Source organism: Scomber japonicus, chromosome 16 (assembly GCF_027409825.1).
Source record: "Scomber japonicus isolate fScoJap1 chromosome 16, fScoJap1.pri, whole genome shotgun sequence".
In the NCBI taxonomy this organism is placed as follows: domain Eukaryota; kingdom Metazoa; phylum Chordata; class Actinopteri; order Scombriformes; family Scombridae; genus Scomber; species Scomber japonicus.
Window position 1 is genome coordinate 7676129 of NC_070593.1, and position 26406 is coordinate 7702534.

The 26406-nt window shown below is 40.3% G+C and overlaps 1 protein-coding gene across 1 annotated transcript; it reads right to left on the minus strand.

Annotated features, from left to right (window-relative positions):
* Positions 1–329: 329 nt before the first annotated feature.
* On the minus strand, positions 330–25957 carry trip11 (thyroid hormone receptor interactor 11). Its single transcript, XM_053336180.1, has 21 exons — positions 25797–25957; positions 20800–20876; positions 19618–19728; positions 18815–19117; positions 18328–18396; positions 18024–18189; positions 17590–17916; positions 17361–17401; positions 17137–17235; positions 16533–16736; positions 13301–16297; positions 13008–13148; positions 12193–12386; positions 10822–10985; positions 10560–10663; positions 10266–10365; positions 9494–9575; positions 8093–8207; positions 6109–6231; positions 2061–2205; positions 330–1912 (listed from the first exon to the last, which is right to left on the minus strand). Exons 1-21 carry the CDS (start codon positions 25933–25935, stop codon positions 1698–1700), a joined length of 5916 nt encoding a protein of 1971 aa, XP_053192155.1. The 5' UTR covers positions 25936–25957; the 3' UTR covers positions 330–1697.
* Between the last annotated feature and the right edge of the window lie 449 nt (positions 25958–26406).

Genomic DNA, 26406 nt, shown 5'->3' on the forward strand with positions numbered 1-26406 from the left:
TCAACTCTACAGATTATTTAGCAATGCAAATTGACGGGCCCCCTCCGAGCGCTTTCACAACAGCTGGATTCAATCAGGGAGAGCCAGCCCCCTCCAGTCAGGGCGCACAGGGAGACAGCGGCCCCACAGCGGCGCAGTCACTCCAACAACCGGCTACTCCTGTGCTGTTGGGGAGCAAAACAGCTTAAAGAATATACACTGGGTGTCTGTTTTCCAAAAGATATAAACAGCCGCCTCACCCCACCTCTCCATGGCTGCTTCTCCTACAGCTGAATGGCACTGCACATCTGGCGACAGGCAACGCAAGGTATCCACGCTGTAGTAGTCACATCTGGTTTGCATGAATGCGTGTTAGAGCAAAAACTGACAAAATGCACACCAATAAGGGGTCAGCAGTATCTTTATTTGATTTGAAATCCCAATTAAATCACTGGTACTACCCTCAGTTAAAGATCATCCGAGTTCAAGATAACCCAACACCTTTTTGACATCTCTGAGTTTCAGATTTTACATCTACAAAAAATCTTTTACAGTCAGGATTTACAGTTTATACATTTCATCATCAATACACCTGGAGCAACCCTGTAACATTCTTTCTGCAGTGGCTGATTGATGTCTATACAAAAATGTAGAGCAGCTCACGCTTGCCAGCTCTGGTCAGGTAAAACGTTTTAAATGTGCAGTTTTTACATTTTGTAAATATATATTTATATTAACCATTTACAATCCTGATTATAGAACTATCTAATTAGCAAAAATGCAGGCACTTTGCTTTCAGAACTTACTTAGTGCCTATAAATAGGAAAAATCCCACCCATTTACATATATATATAACTATATAATAGTACTTAAACATAAGAGCAGTCTAAAGCCTCTGATCAACCACAGTCAGCAGTTACAGCCATAATTACAATGCTTATTGCATATCACAGTCTGGCCGTCTGGAAAAGACAAGATTTTGCAAAATGTCTTTATGGTTCTAACAGATGTACTGAACCACATAAATCTCTACGCAGGCTACTGCTGCCACAGAGTTTTTAGGCAAGTTTTGGATCAGAAACAACTCACTGCATTGTTGAAAAGAAAAAAAATACTCAAAAGACACGAAAGTAAAAGGTGTTCAATGCAAAGAATGAAAACTGAAGGACATGAGAAAGTCTCTCTTGTAAACGGAGGCAACGATTATATTCAAACCACATGTATCGTGCTGCACACAGCGAGTCTACAAGGTCACTTGTGTTCAGAACTGTTGTGATGGGCAAAAACAAAAATGTATGAAATCATTTGTAATCAAGAAGACAGTTTCTGTGAAAATGTGCTGCAATGCTTACACTCTGAATGACCCACACTGTAAATGTCCTTCAATTCGCATTCAAATTATTTTTTAATGTGGACTTTTCACTAATGATTTCTATCTTCTATATTAAAATAAAGCTTTATGTGAAACACTTTCACTCATGTGTAAAGGGAAAGTCTGTTGCATAGAACAGTATTTGCATTAAAACTGATTCAAAAAACAAAATTTAGTTTGACTCCCCTCTCATAAAAAGGGTTCTCTGGCTTTTCATATCTCTGCCTGATTAAACAAAAAACAAAAGCAGCAATGTGCATCAGAAGTGCTCAAATATCTCAGTCTCTATGTAGTGTCAAATTCCTGTGGGATGAATTAAGACAAATGGCACTCGTTACAGGACCGATCACTGCTTCAACAAGTCTTTGAGGACAGCTCCACCACTGGCCTCAGCTGAGACCGGCACAGGTGTAAATGTAGGCAGAGCGTCTGAGATGGGCTTCATCAGCAGGTGACCTCCTGACCCGCCGGCGCCGGACCCGGCCAGCAGGGGCACCGCGGCAGAGCGAGGGGCCAGGAAAGGATTGGCCTCACCGGCTCGCTTGCTGGATCCAGCAGGTCCTGTAAGGAGAGAGGCTTAAAGTGAAATAAGGTTTGATTTGTTTTGGATGAAAAGCGAAAGAACATCCCCTCCTGTCTAACATGACTGATTGAGCACATGAGAGAAAGAAACATCCTGGTGGTGGTTATTCCCAAAGGGGCCGTTTACCTGCGGCGGTGCTGGAAGCAGCACTGCTGGTTCTTCTCGGAGGCGGGGCGCTCAGAGGTTTGATGTCATGGACTGGAAGCATTGGTGCTGGCAGCGAAGGGGTCGACTCAATCTCCAGGAACTTTACAAACATCTCTGAGAAGGACTGCAACAAAAAATGACAGTGTGTAGTGATTCATTTGTTTGATATTATAATGATCAAAGCAAAGAAATTGTCCTTAAAGCCATAAAGAGGGGGCTCAGAGCTCAGAGAGTCTTACTTATTAGCTGAACAATGGTCTCTCACCAACTACTCTGCTGCCAAGAATGTGTCTCCATACTCAAGTGGGTATAGATAATGGCTTTATGGAGTCTGTGTGTGTGCTGTAGTGTGTGTTATTACACTAACTTATAAATAGGGCAGAGTAAATTCCTGTAAAATCCTTTGTGGATTAAGTGGAGATTTTTATGGTACACATTAGCTCGTAAATGGTGCTGTATTTCCTATATTTTATTTCCTACTGTTAATATTTTTATGGGAGTAAATATATTGTAACGTAGAGTTTGTATGCCTTTACTACAAAAAGGGAAGGTTCTGTGTGTTTAGAGCTCGTTTTATTTATGTATTGTTGTAACTTCCTTTTTTTTCTGGACTTTTTCCTGGAAAGTTATGCTTTTCTTTTACCTTGCTTTTCCTTTTGCTCAGTTTACCTTCTGTTTTCACTGTGTATGTGAAGCTTTTTTACTTTAAAGTTAAAATCCGTAAAGTGAATAACTAGGGTCAAGATTTTGTTCAACAACAGCCATTCATCCTGTAATTATCTCTCTATGTTCTAGTTTTCAATGTTAGTAGTGGAGTCCACCACTTCACACCTGCATGTGAAGGCAGAAGGAGGCAACAGGAAACATATGCATGCATTACAGACGTACATGTAATCCAGTATTACTGTATGTAATTTTATCTAATTAATATCATCTTCACTGTTCACTCTCCTGACACTGAATCAGAGCTGTATTCAATTACCGCACATTAAAAGCATTTCATCTGGCAAAACATATCTGTATCTGTCACTGAGGTTAATGCTGACAGTGGTTCCTCTTCAAAAATGTGTCTACAAAACAAGACTATGGTAATTTTCTGCACTTTTATGTCAGCAGATCATGTTAATTTTTGCAATGAGAAAATGGAACAAAAGAGCGCTGCAGTGAGCTCTGCCATACTTGAAATCAGATCTTGGTTGCAATTATTTTTGACTGATTTCTATATTAAAACAATGTGCGCTCGCTTGGCTTTGCTGTAAATAGATACAGTTGCTCCTCCGTTGTATTTCTGACAAAGTAGCAGCTCAAGGAGTGTCTGCTGTAGTTGCCAAATTAACCTGGACTGAAACCTTAAAAGGGGACATATGCATATTTCCAAGTCCATATTTTTATTCTAGGGCTCCACTGGAATATCTTTATATGATTTACAGTTAAGAAAACTTCCTATTTATCTTATAGTGTCTCTTTACACAGAGACTCAGTTCAACCTCTGTCTGAAACAGGCTGTTTTAGCTCCTGTCTCTTTAAAGCGCCCCTCCCGATGAGTCTACTCTGTTGATATCAGTTAACTTCAGAAGCTGCGTCTCGGCAGACTGGCTCCAGAGACTACATAAACAAACAATAAGATTTTGCTTCTTTTCATAGCAGGAGATACATCTTAGATTTGATCATCAATAATGGTCTCAATATTTCAAAATCTACCGTCCTTTCTGATCATCTCTGCGCTTTCCTTGATTTATCGATTCCTCCTAACATCCAAAAATTTAAATGAAAATGAGATAACTCCGCTCATCTAATAAATGCAATGAATTTGTGATTGTTTCAGTAATATAATTCAGAGCATCAGACAAGCTATCACTAACGCCACGTCAAACAAACAAGAACATAGAAATACCCTGTGAAACATGACAGTTTACCACAAAACACTTGAAGAAAATGCAACATCTTAAGACGTCCACTTGTTGCCATGGTGCTCTGCCCACAGGCTTCCTAAAAACTGTTTTCAACTCCTTGGCAATGGAAATACTACAAACAGTTAACAGTTCTCTCCTTGTAGGCATTTTCCCCGAGGCTTTTAAAACCACCTTTATTAAGCCTCTATCAAAAAAGGGTAATTTCCAATTACTGACCCATAAATCTTTCCTTTATAAGCAGTATCACTGAAAAAGTTGTCTTAGTAACTACCTAACCACAAACGACTGCTTAGATTACTTCTAATGTGGGTCTTGCCCCCACCACAGCACGGAGACTGCACTTATTGAAGTTTTAACCAACATTCGGCAAAACACAAAACACTGACTCTGGCAAAATATCAATTCTAGTGCTACTGGATCACGCTGGCGACTATACAATATAGAGCTTGACAGACTGGAAAAATGGTTTGGACTTTCAAATATTCAAATCTTTGTCTCCATTAACAACTACACATCCACATACATCATCATGACTTGCGGTGTCCCCCAAGGTTCAATCCTTGGGCCTCTCCTATTCAACCTGTACATGCCCCCTGAAGGTCATAGTATGAAAATAAATTCTCTTGTCATAGTTACATGGATGACACCCACATTTACCTAGCTCTCTCACAAAGTGATTTAAGTCCACTAGATTCACTGACAGAGTTCATTGAGTATGTCAGAGAATGGATGTGCCAAAAATTCCCAAAACTGAATAAAGACAAAACTGAGATAATTGTGGAAAGGTGAAGAAATGTAGTGCTCTTCTCGATTTCCTGTCTATGAAGGCTTAAAGTCAAGTCAGAAATCTTGGTGTGACTACGGATTCAGACTTCAACTTTAATAGTCACATCAGGTCTATAACAACGTCAGCCTTCTCTCATCTCAGAAACATAGCCAGGACCAGATGATTCATGTCCAAACGAAACTCATCCATGCCTTTATCTTCTAGCAGGTTAAACTACTGTAAGAGTCTTTTTACAGGCCTCCCAAAAAAAAAAAAGACATTAGACAGCTTCAGCTCATTCAGAATACAGCTGCCAGAGTTGTGACTAACATATCACACCCATTCCCAGATCCCTACACTGGCTCCCAAGTGAGCCACAGAATTGAGTTTAAAATACTGCTTCTAGTTTTTAAGTCACTGAATGGGTTGGGGTCCAAATACATCACCAATCTGCTTTCACACTATAAACCCTCAAGAAGTCTTAAGTCTTCCGGGACTGGTCTGCTAAGCGTTCCCAGAGTCAAAACAAAACGTGGAGAGGCAGCATTTAGTTATTACACTGCTCATTGCTGGAACAAACTCCAGGAGACTCTGAGAAACATGCCAACCCTGCCCACTTTTAAATCCAGGCTAAAAACTTTAATGTTCTCTACAGCTTTCCTTTAAACTGATGAACAAAAATGGTGAAAACTGAATTCTTGATTGTAGCTGACAGAAGTTTTATGGACACTTTTATTTGATCTTTCTGGTGCATTTATATATATATATGTGTGTGTGTAAGGATATGTATTTCTTTTCTGTGTATTTTTATACCTGTTGTTAAGCACCTTACCATTTTTGCCTTGCCTTCTTTTTCCTCATTCTTTACTTGAAATGGAAACTTCTCAAAAACATCTGTACATCTTGGAGCCCAAATCCAATCCAAAATATGTGAGATGGATGACGCAAACAACCAGTGGAACAACCTGAGCAACTAAGGCTACGAAACAGATGGCCGTTTATGGGCATGTGCGAAACAATCTGACGTCAGTTCGATGGGGAAGTAGAAGTAACTTTGCAAATGGAGCATTCAAAGCAGGTTGATGTCCTGGCTTTTGACTTCTAGGGAGCGTTTTTACATATGTTACCCTCAAGTTTTAGGACTTTGTCATTTTAACTGTCATGATGTCTATGTTAAATGTGGTCAATCAAACATGATATGTCCCCTTTAAGGATTTAATGAGTGTAAAGTGAATGTATTGATATGGTCCAGGAGAGTGTGGTCCTTTTCCTCTATATAACACAAAGCAGTTAGACCCACTATGGTAGAATATATATACACAATAGGACTTAATGTGGTGTTTCTTACAGTGTTGAAACCCTGGCCACTGGTGGGCCGCTGTGGAGTGTTTGGGACACTCTGCGCTCCCCTGCCTCCAAGCCAGCCTGACATCCAGCCACTAATACCTTGCCGTCCGTCCTCCTCCAACATCTGCACAGACAAAGACGGGAGGTAAGAAGAAGTAGAGTTAGAAAAAAAGATAACTGGATACTCAGGAGGAATAAAGTGTCCAAAAATCAAATCATTACTGACATAAATATATCAGGATCATCAATTTTCTTACTTGACAAAGAAAGTGAACAATGGACAATGTCTCATTTGGAGAGTTTTCACAGTATTGGTCAAACGATTTTGAGGTTTAACTGCTCTTGGTTTCCTCTCCGCTTGCCACCGCTTTCTGGAAAACTACTTTGTGGACCCACTCACTAGTTAAACTGGTGTAGAAGCTCTGTGTTTCTTTGCTGACAGCACACACTCCTAGAAAGACTCTTGTAGCCTTATCATTCGATGTCATTCATACTCCCTAACCATCAACAACATTTGCTTGGCAGGGTGTAGCTCGATGGACTGCACTTATAGAGTGCTCTGATTACTGCGTTGGGCTAAAAAGGCACTAGAAGGCGGATAGCTGCTCCACTGAGGCTGTGACTGAAAAAAAACCCGTCTGTTTTTGTGGGCCACTTGGCTGCCGTTAACATGAGTTGAGTGGAAAATTTAAATAGCATTAACGGTAGATGAGGGAGAGATTAAAAAAAAAAAAAGTGGAACGACCTCCAAGACAATAAAAATGAGTCTTCTGAGGAGTTGTAATCGCATTTGCCCCTCACCCTGTATCTGTTTTCCTTTAAGAGTGTTGGGCAATATACTCTGGAATCATTGGATGGAGTCCCACAGGGCTCCTGCCAGAAAATCTGGATAAGGAAAGGCTTTCTTTTTCAGGGGCTGAGCTCTGACTAGATTTTCAGGGGCTGCTGGAGTTAAAAGTGACTATTAGACAACAAGTTTCAAGGTTCACTTTGTCTCACAAGGACATATTTACTATTACATTTGCATTTCAAAAGCTTAAAAAAGGTCTGGCCTATCAGAGCTATCAGAGAATGAGTAGAGTGCAAAACTCCTATTACACAAGACAGAAAGTCTACTTACTGTTTAGAGTACGTGGTAGAATTGCTCCATGCAGCTTGAAGTATTTTTAATGGTCAAAGTATCAGAAAAAAAAACTTTCCTTTTGACAGACAGCCAATGTGTCATCACTTTCATACAATAAAATCCAGCTTTGTCAAGTCAATTTAAATCTGTAGTATTTCTGACACTCTACTTTTATGACATTTTGGCAACAGAGCTGCAGACACTTGGACTCAACTCACACTTGCTCAAAGTCACACAAAAAAGGGAACGATATGAACCTTTTATATTTCAGCACATAGCCCATTTGTAAAACCACAACTGGTATAGATGTCATAATTAACTAATTAGAAAGAATTAGAGCTGCTATGAGGTGTATTTTTCACCTTTTGACAGAGACAAGCTAGCTGTTTCCTCCCGTTTACAGCCTCTATACTAAGCTCAGCTAACCCTTTGCTGGCTGTAGCTTCATATTGAACACACACACGCTATCAATCTTCTCATGTAACTCTCAGCTAAAAAAGTAAATAAGCAAATTTCCTTAAATGAATTACATCTACAATGCTGATGTAAATGGTTTTTCCCACTCGGCTGCTCATAAATGCAGCATGAAACACGAGTGCACAAACCTCCTATAGTACATTTAACCTCAAAAAACACAAGGGAGCATTTGAGAGTTACGACATATGTAGCCGATGTAGGGCAGAGGCTGTATTTCTGTATTTATTAGTCTGTCATACTCTTATTCCCAATATGGCAAAATACCACAAACGTTGCTCACTGACTGCGCTACATTAAACTGCAATGAAAAAACTATTTTAGTAACAAAATTATGCAATTTCTTAAGGTGAATACTTTGAATATGAGTCAAAACAAAATCCCTCACCTTATCAACATCTTCTCGGCTCACTCCCAGGACATTTCCCATGAGCCTCAGCACATCGTAGCGCTTGGTTTTAGGTGTGTGGAAGTACCCCACGAACAGGTTACGCATCAGGACTCTGGAAACAGAGCAGTATGTCATTCAGGTTTTTAAATCCAATTGTCCAATTGAATTAATAAAGTGTTTTAGTTCAGTTTTACATTTTTCGTTAAGTTTTGTTTCTCTGGGGGGAAACAAAACTCATTTCTACCATTTCTAGCATGTTATAGCTGTTAGTGAGGGACGGGAGAGAACATTTTCATGCCCTCCGCAGTCAAGTATTGTTAACAGACAAGATGAATTATAGCTTCTTACTTCACATTTCATTCGACATGGACACTGATGGTGTGATGAGTTGAAAATCCCCAAAACGTACAGAGGTGATCATAAACACTTCTTTTGTCATAAATGGGGGCCAAAGCGATATTTGGCCTGGCCTTCATATTTCATGGCTGGTTCTTTGAAAGTGGATATATAATAACTCAAGATTATTAAAGTGTATAATACTGTGTCAATATATGTAAGATGATCCCATGTTTTATAACTCTTTATTAATAGTGTAACAGTGTATTATCTATCTACAGTATCTATCTATCTATCTATGCATCTATCTATCTATCTATCTATCTATCTATCTATCTATCTATCTATCTATTCTTCAGATTGGTTCATTATTTGATCGAAAAATTAATAGCTAATTATTTGATAATGAATTAATCATTTCAGTCAGTTTTTTAAGCAAAAAAGCCAAATGTTCTTTAGTTCCAGCTTCTCAAATGTGATGATTTATTGTTGTTCCTCGTCATATTTTAGAGTAAATTGTTTTGGACTTTTGTTTTCAACTAATCTGAGAATTATTTTCTCAATTAATCGTCTGGTGTCTTAAACTTAAGAAAATAGTTAGAAAATGACCATCACAGTATCTGAGAGCCTGAGGTGATGTAATCAAATATCTCTTTTTGTTTGATAAACAGTCCCAAATCCCAAAATATTTAATTTATGTAAGACCAAGAGAACGTTTGAGAACCTGGAACCGATGAATGTTTTTTGCTTGGAAATAACTTCAACTATCAATCATTTATCAAACTTGTAGCCAATGCATTTCTTCCAATTGACTAATGGACTAATTGTTGCAGCTCTATTTTACATTTATGGTTTCATGTTATGACATAATTTCACATATGGAAAATGTCTCCCATTCCTGCCTTCAGTAGCGGAGTACATCTTTTTCATATATACTACATTAGTTTGCTGGTCATGGGTGAAATCCTGTGATAGTTCAATAAAAACCATATGACTTAATCCTGATCTCATGTAGCTGAAAGAAGGAATTTCAGATTTAATCCAAAAAAGGACTGAACTTACTTGTCTATTTTCCCCTCTGTGCTGTTCAGAAGGTTCATCAGTTTCTTCTGCGCCTCTTCCAACATCTCCTGTCTAACGTCAACTGCAAACAACACACACACACACACACAGACACAGTAAAATACCAAAGTTAGCTTGTCATTATGAAGATTGAATCACAATATTATTACAACTGTTAATAAACGTGAAGTGGTGATAGTTGATTGATTCCTAAAGCAAACATATGGCCTCATATCAGGTCTAGATAAGCTCAATGACTGAATCAGCCAGACAGAGGTGAAAAAAAACAACAAAAAACCAGTGAGAATTTGCTGTGGTGTAATATCCATACGTGGAAGTGATAAGAGTGAAATCAGCTTAGTGTGACACAAAAAAATAATAATTTAAATTGGACTTATTTTTCCTGTGCTCAGCTATTTAGACTGTGATAAGGCCATGTGAGCACTAGAAGTACAAATATGAGCGTGGGAGAAAGAAAAAAAAGAAAGGCTGCCTGGCCAGACACAGTCAACAAAAGGATGGCAGATGCCTTCTATAAATTCTTAAATGAAAGTAGAAACAGTGCAGTAGTTTTCAGACAGCAGCAGACATAAAACAGCTTTAAGGATATTTATTTTTTTATTACATCCTTATAAAGACACCTTTAATTTGTTGTTAAAAGGAAAGGCTGTTCGCGTTAGGTCGGATGTTCTAATTATTCCCTTGTATAACTTTTGTTGTGGAAAATAAAAACCCTCAGATGACGTGTGATGTGTGTGGAGAATAACCTCACCTTGCTTTTTCAGCTCTTCAAGTTGCTCTTCCTTCAGGTCGAGCTGATCGGTGAGGCGAGAGGCTGAATCCAGAGCCGCGTTGGCCTCGTCAAGGTTCATCTGACAGAGAGCAGAGAAGCATTTAAGTGTACTGTCAGTTATCACGGCTTTCACACAGCTGCCATATCAGCTGTCATCGAGAAATAAGAAGGAATATGAATATGTTTTCACTTTGATGCCTTGCTGTTGACAGCAAACGTTGGATATAAATAAACTGAACCGATTCTATGATGAGTTACTTATTGCTTGTTTACCTGAAGGGCAGATGCTTGGTCTTCCAACCTCTGAGCTTTCGTTTTCCATTGCTCCCTTTCCTTCTTGAGCTTGTCAAGCTCTGCTGAATACATGGCTTTCTCCTCTGAATGGGAAACAGAGAAAAACAGTGATATTAGAGATAGTTATAGAGGTAGTTCAGTGATTTTAGGAAAAATATTAAAAATACAATAAAACACAGATAATTCTACACTGAGGATGCAAGTATGGACAGCACATCTGAAGAGGAAGGAGCTGACTTGCCTTGTTGAAATTGCTCTAGCACCATCTGCAGATTGGAGAGTGAAACTGCATACTGGTTGACCTGCTCCTGGGAGGTCCGGAGCTGGATGAGCGCATCGTCCCTCTGCTTCACCACGCCGCTCAGTTGCTCCTGCAGTGACTCCACCTGCATGCTGGCCTGTTGGCTGGAGGCACCAGACAGGCAGGAAAGTAGGGGGGGAAAAAGAAGGAATGACATTGACAATTAAACAAGAGATTATTTTAAAAAACATGTACAAGGAAACTCTGAAATATTGTTACTCATGCTACACAAATGGAAATGAGAGAAAATTATTCAGCTGGAGAAACTTTCCTGAAATCTTGTACTTATTATTAGTATTAGTGACAGATGGCATAATGGAGGACACATCTGTAACGCCTTAATCTGGAGGTACATCTGAATTTCATTGTGCAACAGTGGAATTCAATATTGTGATATACCCCAAGGGTAGCATATAAACAAAGAATCTTTCAATGTGTTAACATGCACTTAAATAACCAGGTCCAGAAAGCTGATTTCTTAACTGTCAGACAAAACTGACAACAGAACAAAGAGATTTCTCTGTCATGTATGCATGTATCTGGGTTTCTAATTGGCTCATGTAGAACAATAGATTCCAGCCAGGGAAAGAAGAGCAGAGCAGCTGGATGAAAGGAGAGATGACTACATTACACGATACAGGCATTCTTGTATTTAAAACATTTCCATCCAAAGTCTGACTGATATTGATCTAATGCAAAGTAGCTTTTAGAAGTCTAAATACGGCCACTTTAACATTGAACATTTGGCTGTTTGATAAATTCATACACTTTCACGCTATCTGTCAAACACACACAAATAAAAAAAAGTCAGGAAACAGCATCTTCTACCACTAACACAGTTAAAATCAGTAAACCAAGCTTCCAAAATAAGTTTAGGGGTTGAGGAGAAATCTGGTTACTGATCTCCTGCATGAAAATGCAGATTTACGCAGCGCCAGATTATCCATGTAAGTGCATGTAAACACACTAAATGGGGGCCAAACACAGAGCTTCATTAAAATTAGAATATCAGGGGTCAAGCTAAAGAAGCCAAGAAACCAAAGTAAAGAACAAAAACTAAGATCCAACTCTCTGGATCTTGTGTGTGATCCTACAAGGTGTCTGATAAAGCGGCTATAAATTTATATTTTTATTTAGTATAATAAGAAAAGTGTGTTTTTATAAACTTGCAACCATATAATAAATGTAGTAAATAGTAAATGTGAAACCTGTTCTCCAAACCACAGTGGAGATGTGCTCTACTTGGTGCTGAACGGTCTATTTCAACATCACACCTACAGTAATTCACAGACTGTTCTACTTCCTGCTAACCTGGCATTCTCCACAGCACTAGAGGACGTGGCAAGTCTGACGTCCAGCATGGCGACCTTCCTGCGTAGCTCGGTCTCCCTGTCCTCCGAAGCGAGGGCTTCTCTCGTATATGAGTCCTCGATCTCCAAGAGGTGATTACGTAACCTCTCCAGCTCCAAGTTGAGCCGCTGTTCTTTGTCTCTCATATGCTGCAGCTGTGAAGAAGAGAGAAAAGGCTGTCATGTGTGAATCAGAAAAGATAACACAACAGGTTATGGGTTCATCATCTGTCCTTTTGGAAATTGGAAATGTGGAAATGAATTAATCCTCCATATTTTTTCTAGGCATATGTGGAAGAACCTTTTTAAAATACTTAACATTTAGTGGAAAGGTCACACAATGAAATATTGTGATTTAATGGATATCAACACATCCATTAAGTTTTTTTTTGGTAACTCCAAATTTTTAAGATTGTCTCACTTTCTTATAAACAAAAACACCAAGATACTTTGAAATATGCTATAATCACATAATTCTATAATTCTAATAATGCTATAATTATCGGTATGTAAAATAAATTATATTTTGATCAAATTGTAACGTGGTATGAAAACAGTACTGGCAAGTGCACCAGTGTGCTTTAATATACACATTTTTATATCCCTGTCTGAATCTGACTTAATGTTTAGTACTTTGAGGTTTGCAAATTAGTTACTTAACAAAAGACTTTATTTGAATCTTCCTTAAGCCTATGCTCAAGTTGTCATGCTAATTGCCATGATCAAACACAGATACCTACAAAGGTCAAACTGAGGGGTTGTAGTGAGTTTTCTTACCTCGGTCTGTAAAGCAGTGGTCTCCATCTGTTTCTGCTTGAGTGCCATCATCACCTGATCCCTCTCCTGCTGGAACGCCACAGCTTTCTCCTGCATGGACTTTAATTCATTCAGCAGCTGATTGAGCTCACCAGATTTACCCTGTAACAAATCATCAGCAGAGTAAATCACACAATATGAGTACTGAGTGTCTGCATTTCTAGCATAGATCTCCAATACTGAAGGCTTGTTGTTTGGTCTATTATTTCTCTACCAAATGCATGAAGTATATTAGGTTTTAGCTGCCAACTGACCTGCTCTTTGTCCTTAAGCATCCTCTCCACGGTTGCAGCTTTATCACTCATAGCACTCAGCTCAAACTCCTTCTCTCTGAGCAGAAGAGACACCTGCATGTTGGTTTCTTGCAGCGCTCTGAACTCGGACTCTTTCTCACGAGAGCGTGCGGCCACAAGCTCGTTCTCCTCCTTCAACTTCTTCACGTCCATTTCAAGAATAAGTGCGCGCTCTTTCAGGTTGGTCACAGCCTGCTTCAGCACCTCGTTGTCATTCTCACGGTTTCGTAGTGACTCGCTGACTTGACTTAATTGGTCTCCTTTGGCTTTGATGAGCAAGTCTTTCTCCCTCACTGATCTCTGCAGAGCGTCCAGCTTATCTTTGACCTGTTGGACCTCAGTGGCATGACTCCTCTGCTCGCTCTCTGAGGCACACGCAGAGTTGGAAAGCCTGAAGTTGTTTTCCTGAAGAGTCCTGATCATGCTTTCCTTCTCGGCTAGCTGTGTTCGCAACGATTCGACGTCTTCCTGCTGTTTATTATTATTTACAGCTGAAACCGTCTGGTGGCTCGGAGCATCTACTGTGAGAGAAGGCGCACTAGACTGAGCAACTACAACTTCAGGAGTCTGTCCAACACTGTCCAGTTTACCCAGCAGCACATCCTTGGTGGAGCTGAGCTGGGTGATGGTCTGCTGGACATGAGCGAGTTCCTGACTCAGACTTCCCAGCCTCCTCTCCTTCAGCTCGTAGCTCTGGATAAGTCGAGAGTAGTCCACTGACAGTTTGGAGCTGCAGTCGCTGTCAGCAGAGACCTGACCCTGCAGTTTGATCAGCTCCTCCTGCAGCTGCGCTGACTCGTGCTGCATGTTCTTGACTGTAGTGATCACCTGCTGCTTCCACTCCTCCATCTTCTTCACCTGCTGTTTCAGGGTATCCCGTTCCTGCAGCAGCTCTTCAAACTGGTTGCTGCTGACACCTCCAGAGCCGGCACCAGACTCCCCTCCTGAGGACTGGAGGACAGTCACTAGTGTTTGGCATTTCTGGGTCAGCGCATCAATCTCAATGTCCTTCTCTCTGATGATGCGGGACAGATTCTGGATGGTCTCCTTGAACATCTCTTGGCTTCCTGAGGGGTCGCTCATGTTTGAGAGGCGCTGGTTCTCCTGCTGAAGTTTCAACAGAGCCGCCTCCTTCCCTGACATGATATCCATGAGACGGTGATAATCGGAGCGAAGCTGGCTGTTCTCTCTGGTCTTCTCGTTAAGCACGGCTAACACTTGCTCTCTCTCCACAGCGTACGCCTGCAGCTGCTGCTGTAGGAACATGACATCCTGGCTGTGTCCACCGCCTCCACCCATGGAGACTCTTGCATGAAGTGCCTGGATCTCCAGATCTTTCTGCAGGATCATCTGGGACAGTTTGCCCACTTCATCGCGAGACACCACCAGCTGGTCCAGCTGCTTGGTCAGTGAGAGGTTCTTCTCGTTCAGCTGGCTGATCTCCGTCTCTTTCTCCTTTATGCCCTTCACCAGTTTCTCTATTTCAACCTTGGACAAGTCGTGTTTCTCGTTGCCATTTTCCTGATTTAGAGATTGAGTTTTGTCTTCCTGCAGGATTACCTCTCCGTGCACAGGTGGAGAGTCAGCAGAGCTCTGCTGGAGTTGGGCTATCTCTTCATCTCTGGCATTGATGAGTCTGTCGTAGTTGAGCGTGGTCTGCTGATGGCGAGCATGGGCCTGCTCAAGTTCAGTCTGCTGAGCCTGGAGAGAAGTCTGCTGTTCCTCCAGGGTTCTTCTCAGACTCTGGATCTCCTCTTCCAGGCCATTCCTGGAGGACTTGAGCTGGGTGATCTCTGTCTCCAGCTCAGTAATGATGTCCAGAGTCCTGGGCTCAGCCATAGGTTGAGGTCTGCTCTGCTGATCATTGATCCGGTCAATCTCTTCTTTCAAATGGCTGTTCTCCTCCTTCATAAAACCCAGCTGTTTTTCCTTTTCATCTAGCACCTGTCTGAGGGATTCAGCTTCCCTTGTGGCGACTGAAATACTGTTCTCCATCTCCATCTGCGTTTCTGCAGCATTTTGTTTTAAAGTATCCATGAAGACGTCCTTCTCTTGCAGCAAATCGGTCAGCTGCTTCTGCCCTGAAACTGTGATCGAAAGCATCTCATTAGTGTCTCTGTGGTCAGACGCCAACTGCTCAATGTCTCTCTTCAGCTGAGCTATCTCCATGTCCTTCTCCTGGTTGAGTTTAATGGCACGCTCATGGTCAGTCTGCAAAGCTGAAGCATCCATGGAGCGGGCTCGGGTCAGCTCTTCGATGGTCTGCTGGTATTGTTTTCCCTGCTCTGTTAGTGTCCTTTCAGTCTGCCTCAATTCAGTTTCAAGCTGGTTTTTCTCCAGTTTTAGAGCTTCAATTCGAGTTTCCTTTTCCAGCACTGTCCTGTTATGAGTTGTCTGGTTTTCCTTCAACTGCTTGTTAAGTTGCTCCATTTGACTCAACGCCTGCTCGCTCTGCTCCTTCAACTTCCTGTTCTCCATCTTCATCTCGTAGTCCTCCGACATCACCTTCTCCTGGGAGCTCCTCATCTCATCCAGTTCTCTCCTGAGGTCTGACAGCTCCTTCTTCTTCCCTGCTAGCTCATCTAGAGCCCCCTGTGCCTCAGTTCCTCTCTCGCCTGACTGATTCAGCTTTTCTTCTGCAAAAGAGAGATGCTCCTCTTTCTCCTGCAAAGTCTTCTTCAGTTCTGAGATTTCTCTGCGTGCCTCCCTGCTCTGCTCATGTGCATGTCCCAGTTTGTCTTTCAGCTCCTTCACTGTTCGTTCCAACTGCTGTTTACCCATATGCAGGTCGTTAAGGGTGAAAGCGCTCTGGCTCGTTTTCTCTTTTTGGGTCTCCAGCTCTTTCTCCACTGCCTTTTTCTGGTCTTTGGTTGTGTTGAGCTCTGCAGTCAGTTTTGAGAGATCTGCCTCGGCCTCCTTCAGCTGTCCAGAGAGCTGCTCCTTCACAGAGATCATATGCTAGAAAGAACAAAAAACAAAAGATAGAAAAAGGCCCAGAGTTACAATTTAAATTTTTGTACTGTAATTTTTGCTTGGGTTATGTATAATTTCTCAGTTGAATTTAAACACCCTGAAAATATGAAGTTATATGTAAGAGGGAAGATATTTCTGGCTGTATCTTTGCTGGCTCATTAGACATGCATGTAAACAATTGTGTAACAACAAAAACACGAGCCACAACAGTGAGTCAGACCTGTGTTGCTTCCTGGTTTTGTCGGTCCAGTTCCTCCAGCTCAGAGATCAGGGTGTCTCGTTCCTCTTCGGTGGCTCTCAGAGCCTTTTCTCTCCTGTCCAGCTCTGCCTGTAGATCTTCTACTAGCTCAGAGTCAGCAGGCTCAGCTGCATTATTGCCAACTGCTGATTCTTCTGCCACTTTCAGTCTCTCTTGCAGATTAAGCTGTGAGGAGAATCAAGAATTACACTTTAAATTAAAGCTTTGTTATTTACATTGTGTACTTTTCACAAACATTATTACATCGGGAGCAAGGAACTGCACATAAACTAACCAATAAAAACTAAAAGGATCTTATGTTTCCCTTTGATATGTAAAATCTATATTTTGTGGTCAAGCTGCAACACTGGCTACTCTGGAAATATATCCTCTTCATCTTTTAATGTCTTATCAATAATTTAACATGTAAATATACTTTGAAAGCACATACAGACAAATAAAAATGAGTTACCATGTTTTGTACTGCTGCTGTATATTTCATTTTTAGGAATCATATCAATAACGATACTACAGATATTCATAGCAGCTTGTGGTTAAAGCCATTTTCTGCATCAGATAAACAAACCTTTTCCTGTTCTAAGTCTTCATTTTCTTGTCTTAATGTCCCAATGATGGTGTTCAGCTCTAAGATGTCTGCATGCTCAACTTCTTCCTTTGGTTCTCCCTGGTTAAAAAAAACATTTAAAAAGTAAGAAATGTCATTAAACAAGAAGGAAAATATAAAAAATCGAAGATTACATACAGCTTAAATATTCAACTTGAAGTATGGTTCGTTATTTTGACACTTACCTCATCCAGGTTTTTCAGTCTCTCAATTTCTTTTTCTGCAGCTGAAAATAAGACATTTTATTTAATATACAGAATAATTATGAAAGAAAACAATCTACAGCTTATAAGAGGGAATTCATGTTAATATTCTATGACTCTGCACTTTGTGTTTTATTGTATTCTTCAAGTTAGAATGAGCTTAGATGAGAAACAACAATATTCAACATGAATCCAAATAAAAACAGCATACCTGCAAGATTTTGCCTCAAAGCTTGGATCTCTTGGTCTAACTGGGCTTTCTGCAGAGCCTTCCCCTCCTGCTCTTGTACTCGGGTCTGGAGCTCAGCGACCGAGGACTGCAGACGAGTGTAATTCTGCAGCAGTCCGGCGTTTTCTTCCTGGGCGTCATCTCTCTCCAGCTGCAGCGAGGCCTGTTTGCTGTGTGCGTCCTCCAGACTGGCAGACAGCTCGGACAGCTGCTTCTCCCGCTCCTCCGCAACTTCTTGCAGGGACTTCATGGATTTCTGGAGTTCAAGCAGCTTGGAGGCATCTGAGGAAGAAGTGGCTTGACCCACACCTGGAAGATAAGATTTGGAGAAGGGAGATAAGTTAGGAATTAAGGATAGTTCCTTTCCTTGCCACAAGCTTTCATTTCCAAATTTGAAATAAAAAATGCAGGCTTACCACTCTGATTCTGTTCCTCCAGCTCCTCTATCCTCTCCTCGTACTCTGCTAGCTCCTCTCTGTGCCGCCGGCTAACCTCGGCCATCTTCTGCCGCTGGGCATCCTGCAGAGCGGTCAGTTCATGCTGGTGTTCATCTACCTCGCGCCTCATTTCCTCTCGCAGATCCTGCTCCGAAGCAGAAATATTATCAAGGTTAGCGTCTCTGTGTCATTATTGTCTGGAAAAACTTGTTCTCACATAGTATTTAAGATTTTGTCTCTGCTGTCAGTTTAATTTATTCTGGCAACTATGACAAATTCAAACCTTAATAGTCCTCTGAAGCTTGAGAATTTCACCCTGGTCGCCATTACCGGCTCCTGCTGCTGTGGATGCCTGGAAGGAAATAAAATTAATAGTTTATGTTGATATAAAGACTGTACAGCTCAAGTTCAGAGAATCTGTTTTCATCTTGGTAGGTGTGCCAGAAAGATGGAGTTTAAAAAATCTAAAGAGCGTCTTCAGAGTATAACATACTACACTAAACAATATACTGAATGTAAGTAGTTTTTGTGATTTGTTTAACCTTCTGCTATCTGGCACATTGTCCTCTATTGCAACTCACATGCATCTGTCATCCAAAACAGATAAAATAGAACCAAAGCATTTATTTGCAGGTCTAAGCTTGATTTCAGGACATCAAGGAGGCCTACCGATTAAACAGACTATTCTTCACCTGGGTGCCTCACGTTCTCTCCCTGTATCACAACCCATCTGTCTCACTACAACAACAAATTCTCATTATTATTATTACCTGAGACATTCGCTTCCAGTGCGCCACCTCTGCCTCCAGACGCATGAGTTCTGTCGACAGCCGGTTGATCTCCTGCTGCGACCAGATGGCGTCGCTGAGGTCCATTTCATCGCCGTGGAAACCCTGGCTGGACCCCGAGGGGCGAGACGGGAAAGAGGAGACAGAAGAGGAGGTAGTGGTCGAGGAAGCCGTAGTGACGGGTAGCACTGCGAGGCCGGTGGAGGCAGACTGGGCTGACTGCTGCAGGTGCTGGACTTCTTCTTGGAGGAAGCTCTGTTTAGCTTTGAGGTGACTGATCTCCACCTGGGAAGACACACAATAAACATTAGGAACCTTTTATACTTGGCGGTAATATGAGTCTCACATCAATATTCTGCTTTGACAAGACTTAACTGATCATCTGAAAGTATTTCCTGTCTGACAAAACTCTGCAGTACAGCCAGTGTGCATCTGTTTGATTCGTCTTTGACTGATTTCTGTGTGCTTCCTACTTCAATGCTAAAGCTTAAATTAATCTGTATTCATGTAGGTTCGACATTGCATTATTTCTAATGTGGCCATCTGAGTTTCTAAATGTCTGTTAAGGTGCTTTATACAACTGGATATTCAGAGAGCAGTTTTGATATCTGGAATTTATTTGCTTTTTCCTCCATACATATTGACATATTGAGAGTATAACTACTATTTACACATCTCATCATAAGTAATAGCTATATGATGTCTAAAACACTACTGGGTACTGGGTTTAACAGAAAATATTGCAATAATTGAAATGCTTTAATTGTAAATATAAATGTACATACATCTTTCTGTTGCAGAAGGGTTCTGTACTCTGCAGACTGTTGTTTAATCTGGATCTCTGATGCCTCCAGCTTCTCCTCGAGCTCTGCGTGGAGCATCTTTAATCTGTCGTGCTGCAACAAAAAAGAAAGAAGAGTCGGTCAGTAATAATAATAGTAACATTTTTCTTGCCCCCTTCACAGGAAGGTCGGGGGTCGTAGTTGAGGGTTAGGGTTAGGGCCCTAGTAGCACCCTGGAGCTGGTGAGGACTTAAAGAGTTGCTTTTCAGCTGAAAGGATGCTTACCAACACAGGGATTGGCACAAAGTTTAGGATAATGTCATAATGTTTTTCTTTATTTTACTTATTAATAACAAATAAAATAAAAAGACAAAAACAAACTTAAATCAGAAAACGTTCTGATTTTACCGACCACTCAGCCCTAGATCCATTACTTCATATTGAACATATAAATCTTTAAAAAGCAGGTCATAAGTACATGTATATAGTTCTGTTTTAAAAAAAAAGTCTAACAGGGTATATGGTGTATTTACAGCAGCAGAGCGGTGCACGAGGAGGGATCCAAAAACTCCTGGGAGTCATAACTAGCAAGAGAGCGGGGTGTAGTGATTTGCTACCTGTAGCTTGGTGAGATTAAAATTGGGACTGAAAAGGAGAAGATTCACCACTGTGGAGGAAATCCAGAAAGAAACGCAGGAGGCTTTGGACATGGTGACAAAAGATGACTGATGAATGTTTCCAGGAATGAGAGAAGTGCTGTATCACTTCTCAGGGAGAGCACTTTGAAGGGGATTAGAAAGGTTTTACTGAAAGATTTATAATGACAGTTTTTTTTAATAATTCCTTTTTTTGGGTCCCCACCTCACATGTGGGGTTGATCACATACATTATTTGGTTTTAAACTGTCTTTTTCAGCCTCTTGGAAATATTTTCATTGTTAGCACTTTTAGGATGAATGAGCTCGGAGACTGTTTCCGACCCTGACGCTGAGAGCATCGCTGAGGTATACTGTGTAAAGTAATAACACTGAAAATGGCTGCTCTCTATTTCAGTGTGTCACCTTCAGGTCTGTGGTACTGTGCATTTCTGGGCCATCAATAATGTTGCTATTTTATTGCTATGACAAGTCAAAAAGCCTGGCTTGGAGTGAGAGAATTAAAAAAAAGAAAAAAGAAAACCACTAACCTCAGATTTCTGAGAGGTAAATGAAGACTCGAGTTCAGCCAACTTGGAATTGGACACCTGCAGCTCTGTAGCAGCATCTGCAAGTCACATGGAAAAAATAACATTGAGCATATCACAAACACAGACATAAATACAGTGAGAATATTACTCACACCTATAAATCTTTTTATATGAGACCGTCAGTGCAAAACTAAGCAGCATTAATAAGGTTTAAGGATATTTAACATTCAGAATTTAATGCTTTTCCACATTAAAAACAAGACACACACCTTTATCAATAGATACATACTGCATAAGTCCATGTTGTACATCTGTGTTTATGTGTGACCGTATAGATGTTCACATGATGTAGATGTGTGTCTATATGTATGGATATGAACCTGTCTTTTCTTTCTCTGGTGTGGTTTAGGAGCTGCTAGGTTGTCTCTTCACCTTGATGTTAATAATTAGTATTGATAATTATCTGTATACTTTTGATTATTATAAGGTAGTATAATGTGCTAAGAGACTACCATGCTGTGTCATCTAAACTAATGGGGGGATGACATTCCTTTCTTTTCTTTTTTCTTTTACAATCTTTTCTAAATCTGTGTGGTTTTATATTTACTTTTCCTCTTTCTAGTGTTTTTTCCCTTTTATGCTTTGAACCTATATTGCTACTTTCTTGCATGCTCTCATTTTTCTTTCATCTTTTTTGTTGTATTGTATTTTTGTATTAACATTGTAGGTTTATATAACTGTATAGGTTTTTCCTGTGTGTGTTAATTGTGGACCCCAGTGTAATAACTAATGGAGATCCTAATAAACTAAACTAAACCTTTATTATTTTTATTCACTGTCTATCATACAGCACACAGCACATTCAAGAGATACTAACATGCAACTGCTTCTTTCACCTCCTCTATCTTAACCAAACTCTCTCTCTCTCTCACATACACACTCATATCTGCTTGACTGGGCTCACATGACAAACAAAAACACACACACACACGGTTGAGCAGGCCAACATTTCTAGAGCTCTTGTCAGTCAGTCAGGGTTATGAGATCTTAACAGCTGGACACAGCTTGGCCAACACATAACGCTCATTACTACACAAACTAAACTGAGGCTACACACAAATCCAGCTCTGGTTATTATCCTCTCATTAAAGTTTACTTAAAAGATGGATTTCAGGTCTGGTATGTAGAAACACAGCAGGCCAAGTCCTCCCTGTGTGGTGATAAGAAGTCATACTTTTGGTTTTTGACTGGAGCCGTGAGTTGGAGACATACGGTCAAAGTTCCTTCTTTCATCATAACGTCATCGCTCATTGTGTGTTTACTTTCAGACTGATGCTTCTTCAAGGGTTTAATTAACACCAAATGCAATTATAATCATTTCATTTGGACTTCATGAAGTAGACCGAGAGACTTAATGATAAAAAACAATCCTTGCAAATCAGTAACTTAACTTCACTATTAAAGTCAGAATCAGGCATGAATGTTTTAAAGAAATATCAGTTTAAAACTTCAACATTAGAAACTTTTCTGTCCACAAACTGGAAGCCAAACAATGAAGGCTGTAATCTGTGTAGCCATCAGGCTGTTACCTAAAGCCCTGCTGACTGTGTGAGGGAGTGACTGCATGGACTGAGAATGTTTGCTTGAGATTTTACAACCAAATAAATTCCTACACAAAAAAAAAATACACTTTTCTATGAATGACAATGATGGACTGTCTTTAACTTGTAAAAGATAATAAAAAAAATACTCTAGGAACTCATTTTTGACATAGGAAGTTCAACTAATGCATATCTAAAAAATAAAAGCACATAGAGCTTCTGTGCACATTAACACTGTTTTCATGCTGTGTCACAACTTGCATACAAAGTGATCATCATGGCAGGGGGAAAAATCTGAGTTGGCAAAAAGAAACGTTGGATTTTAGTGGTAGTCCATCTCCTCTATAATTAACGGATAGTTTAGACACAGCTAACTGGAAATATGTGCTCTTCCTCTCTGAATATCTGTACTGTGTCCATTCAAAGCTCACACTGAAACACCGTATGTTTAAGGCAGAGGTGGTATGAGAAGGGAGGAGTGTTTAAAGGAGACTATCTACTGTAATTTAAACAGTAAAGTGTAAGTGATCCCAGCAGCGGTCTAAAGTCTTTTATAGTAAGATACTGAGGCAGTTACTTAAAGAGACACAGACATTCAAATTTGTGAGCTCAGAGCTTCACTTTCTAGTTTCTAGCTCGCTGCTGATGAAACTGTCTGGATGCAAAGCTCAACTAAACACTCTCATCATGGAAGTGGTCAGACCATCAGACGCTCCGCAGCGGTGTAACGCTTACGTACAGTCACTGATCCATATGAGAGCAACAATATCTTTAAAACGTCAGGCTGCAGACAAAGCAGCAGTGTGCACGTTAACCAATTCAGTACGTCACTAATCAGTTACGTGAAGTTAGTTTTTGTCCTGATTGTAGTCACATTGTTCTTATATAGGAAGACACAGAAGCTAAAAACATTTAACTACCAAATTACATTAATAACTTCATGGTTAATACTCTGGAACTGACAAATGTTGAGATTTTTATTGGACTAAATTAGAAATGGATGCTGATCAGTTTAACTAACCATATTACGTTATAAGTACACCTGGTTAAAATGAATGTAGTCTAACGCAACAATCCTACATTTATTATAATTATGACACTCCACTTTTGTTTAAACTGTTTTATAGGAGGTGTTGAGTCAATGTTAAAGGTATTTTTTATTGGACTGGTAAATGGACTGTACTTATATAGCGTCTTTCTAGTCTTTGCGACCACTAATACACTGATGGCAGGAGCTACCACGCAGGGTGCCAACCTGCTCATCAGGGGGAATTTAACCATTCATTCACATTCATACACCGTTGGCGCAATTTGGGGTTAAGTGTCTTGCCCAAGGACACATCGACACGTGGACTGCCAATCTTCCGATTGGCGGACGACCGCTCTACCTCCTGAGCCACAGCCGCCTGTTATAGCTGAAGCTTTGTGTTGCTGTTGAGTTGTACTGTGTTACTCTGAAAAATCATATTCACTTTACCCTCATTGTTATAAATAGGGTGGACAAAATACTGGAAACACTTTTCAGCCTAACTAGAAAGTTAAGTGAACACCTCTCTTTAACAGCCTCGACATAAACTGAACACTGTAACTTTAATGAAGGTAGGATTTGATGCATTTATTAGTTGTAGCTTGATGTACCTACTAAGCTAGCTGTGTTTTGGGCTCCGTCTCGACCTGCTTTTAACATTTACAGCTTTTGTTTGGAAGATTCTCTGCAACTCAAACTTACTTCACTCAGCGTAGTGGCTTTTTTTCTCTGCTGTGATTTACGTCCACTGATGACAGCTGAGTATCTGACAATGTTCCTATATGTATGTTTATTTTTATAACCTCCAGTAGCACAGCCAGACATTTTGGAGGTAGTTTAAATGCCTTTTGACACCGACAACAACAATTACTTTTGGAGTTACGGCAGGTTTTCCTAAGTCAGTGTAATGTCTTGTTTTGTCCCTGTTGTGAACTGACAGCTGACATTTGTCTCCTCATGATGACAGCTGAGTATTTTAAAGTGCTCCTTCATAATAAAATCTTAGTATTTCAGGCCCTGATATCCTTAAGTGCCCTTAGTGGGGTGTTTATTCCAGGCAGGTACACTGGAACAAACAACTAGCAAATATAATTATATGTAAATGAAATATTGACTTTTTAAATGTAATCGGGAAGTCTCTTTGAGATTAAGAGCTCCTTTTCAACAGAGAACATCTGAAACATCTGACAGCATTAGTGTGTTTACATAGAGGACATGTATGATTAGATAAAGTAGACATTGGATCATGTTTCTGTAGTTAGTAGACTTAAATGAGAGGAGAGATGTTTGCTTTAACCTTGTCGATGTGTCTCTTTAGTTCTCACCTATCCTCACTTTAACTAAACAGTGTTGCACAGTTACAACATCTGCACTGCATCTGTATTTTTATTTCTGGATATCAAACCTTCCTCAAATTATTTTGTTGTTTTGAAAAATAGAAAGACTATTTTTTTTAAAGCCCACCACTGCATCTTTCTAAAGATCCACTTAAGACACGTTTTTAGATGTAAAACACTCAACTTTGAATTTTTTTTTTTCAATCTAACATGGGTTTTCCACAAAAAAGATTTACATTATCCCATTAAAATCCTTGAAATTGCATCTACCCTTCATGCCTCATTATAGATTTCATTATTTATAAAAATGTAAATATATTTCATTTCAGATTTCATGTCTCCTACTTCACTGTTAAGTCCATTTTCAGTGTTCACTGGAGGCTTCAAGTTTTCACATCACACTTGTGTAAGTTGAATATCTGGACGAGGATTGGCTTTCAAACTATTTCTGATGTCACAAATCATGCTAATGAAGCTCACCCTTTAAAATTGGATATTCAACTAGGACAGAGGACCTTTCCACTTTCAGCAGACTAATGTGAAAACAGCCTTATAGTGTCAAACTCTACACATTAATTATTCTGCACAGTGAAGCTCAAACATTCAACTGTAAACCCTTTTTCGGGTTGCTCAAGCTCCACTTAATTTGATCTCAGTACCCCTAAAATATAATTAAATGATTTTATTCCTAAAAATTACTTTATACAACTTTAATTATCTTGCGAGGCTGTCTGTCAGAGATGGGACAAACACTGAACATTATTATTACACACTATAGTGGATCACTCTACTAAGTATTAATATTTTTTGTTGTAATTTACGTTATCCAGTGAAATTAGTAGTTTAGCAGGGGGTTTGAAGGCTTACATTTAATTGCATGTCATCCTCATTAGGAGCTAAGCCCCCCTAAGGGTTTGATCCTAGAATCGCCCCTGGTGTCAACTACTACAGGTGTGTAAACCAAAAAACTGGATGTGCTTTAAGATGATGTGGCTACAAAAGAGATAATAACATGAGAGAAACTAAACTTACCTCCTACTTCTTCCACTCCCTCCAGTAACATGTCTTTGGTGAAGTTTGATATCTGCCCGGTGAAAGAGGACAAGCTGCCCCCGACCTGCCCCAGGGACTGGCCGAGGCCGGAGCCAATGCCACCAAGCCACGAGGACATCTTCAACACGGGTTAAAAACAACAAAAAAACAACAACAACAAAGCAGGGCCCCGAGAAGGACGAAGAGGAGGAGGAGGGGAGTGGGATGAAGGGGGTGAAAGGAGGAGGGAGGGGGCTAGCTTAGCTTTAAATCAAAAGCTAATAAAAGTCTGTAAACTGTGAAACACACACAGGGAGCTTCACTTTTAAAATCCACGTTGTTCTCAGGCCGTAAAGTCTGGTTTGAGGCTGACAGACGCTCATTTAGCTCCAGATAATAAACAGCTGACCAGTCGGCAGCAGGAAGCTAAGCGACATTATTTATCAGTCAGACAGCGACTAGTTTAAACGTCGTCCTTACGTTTGAAGACTTTAACACCTGCGGTAAACCGGAGCGGTGTCTCCTCGCTGTTTTTTTACCCGGTTTGACCCACACAGCTCCCAGAAAGTGCCACCTCAACTGCAGCCATTATCAGCTCAGGCTGGCGGCG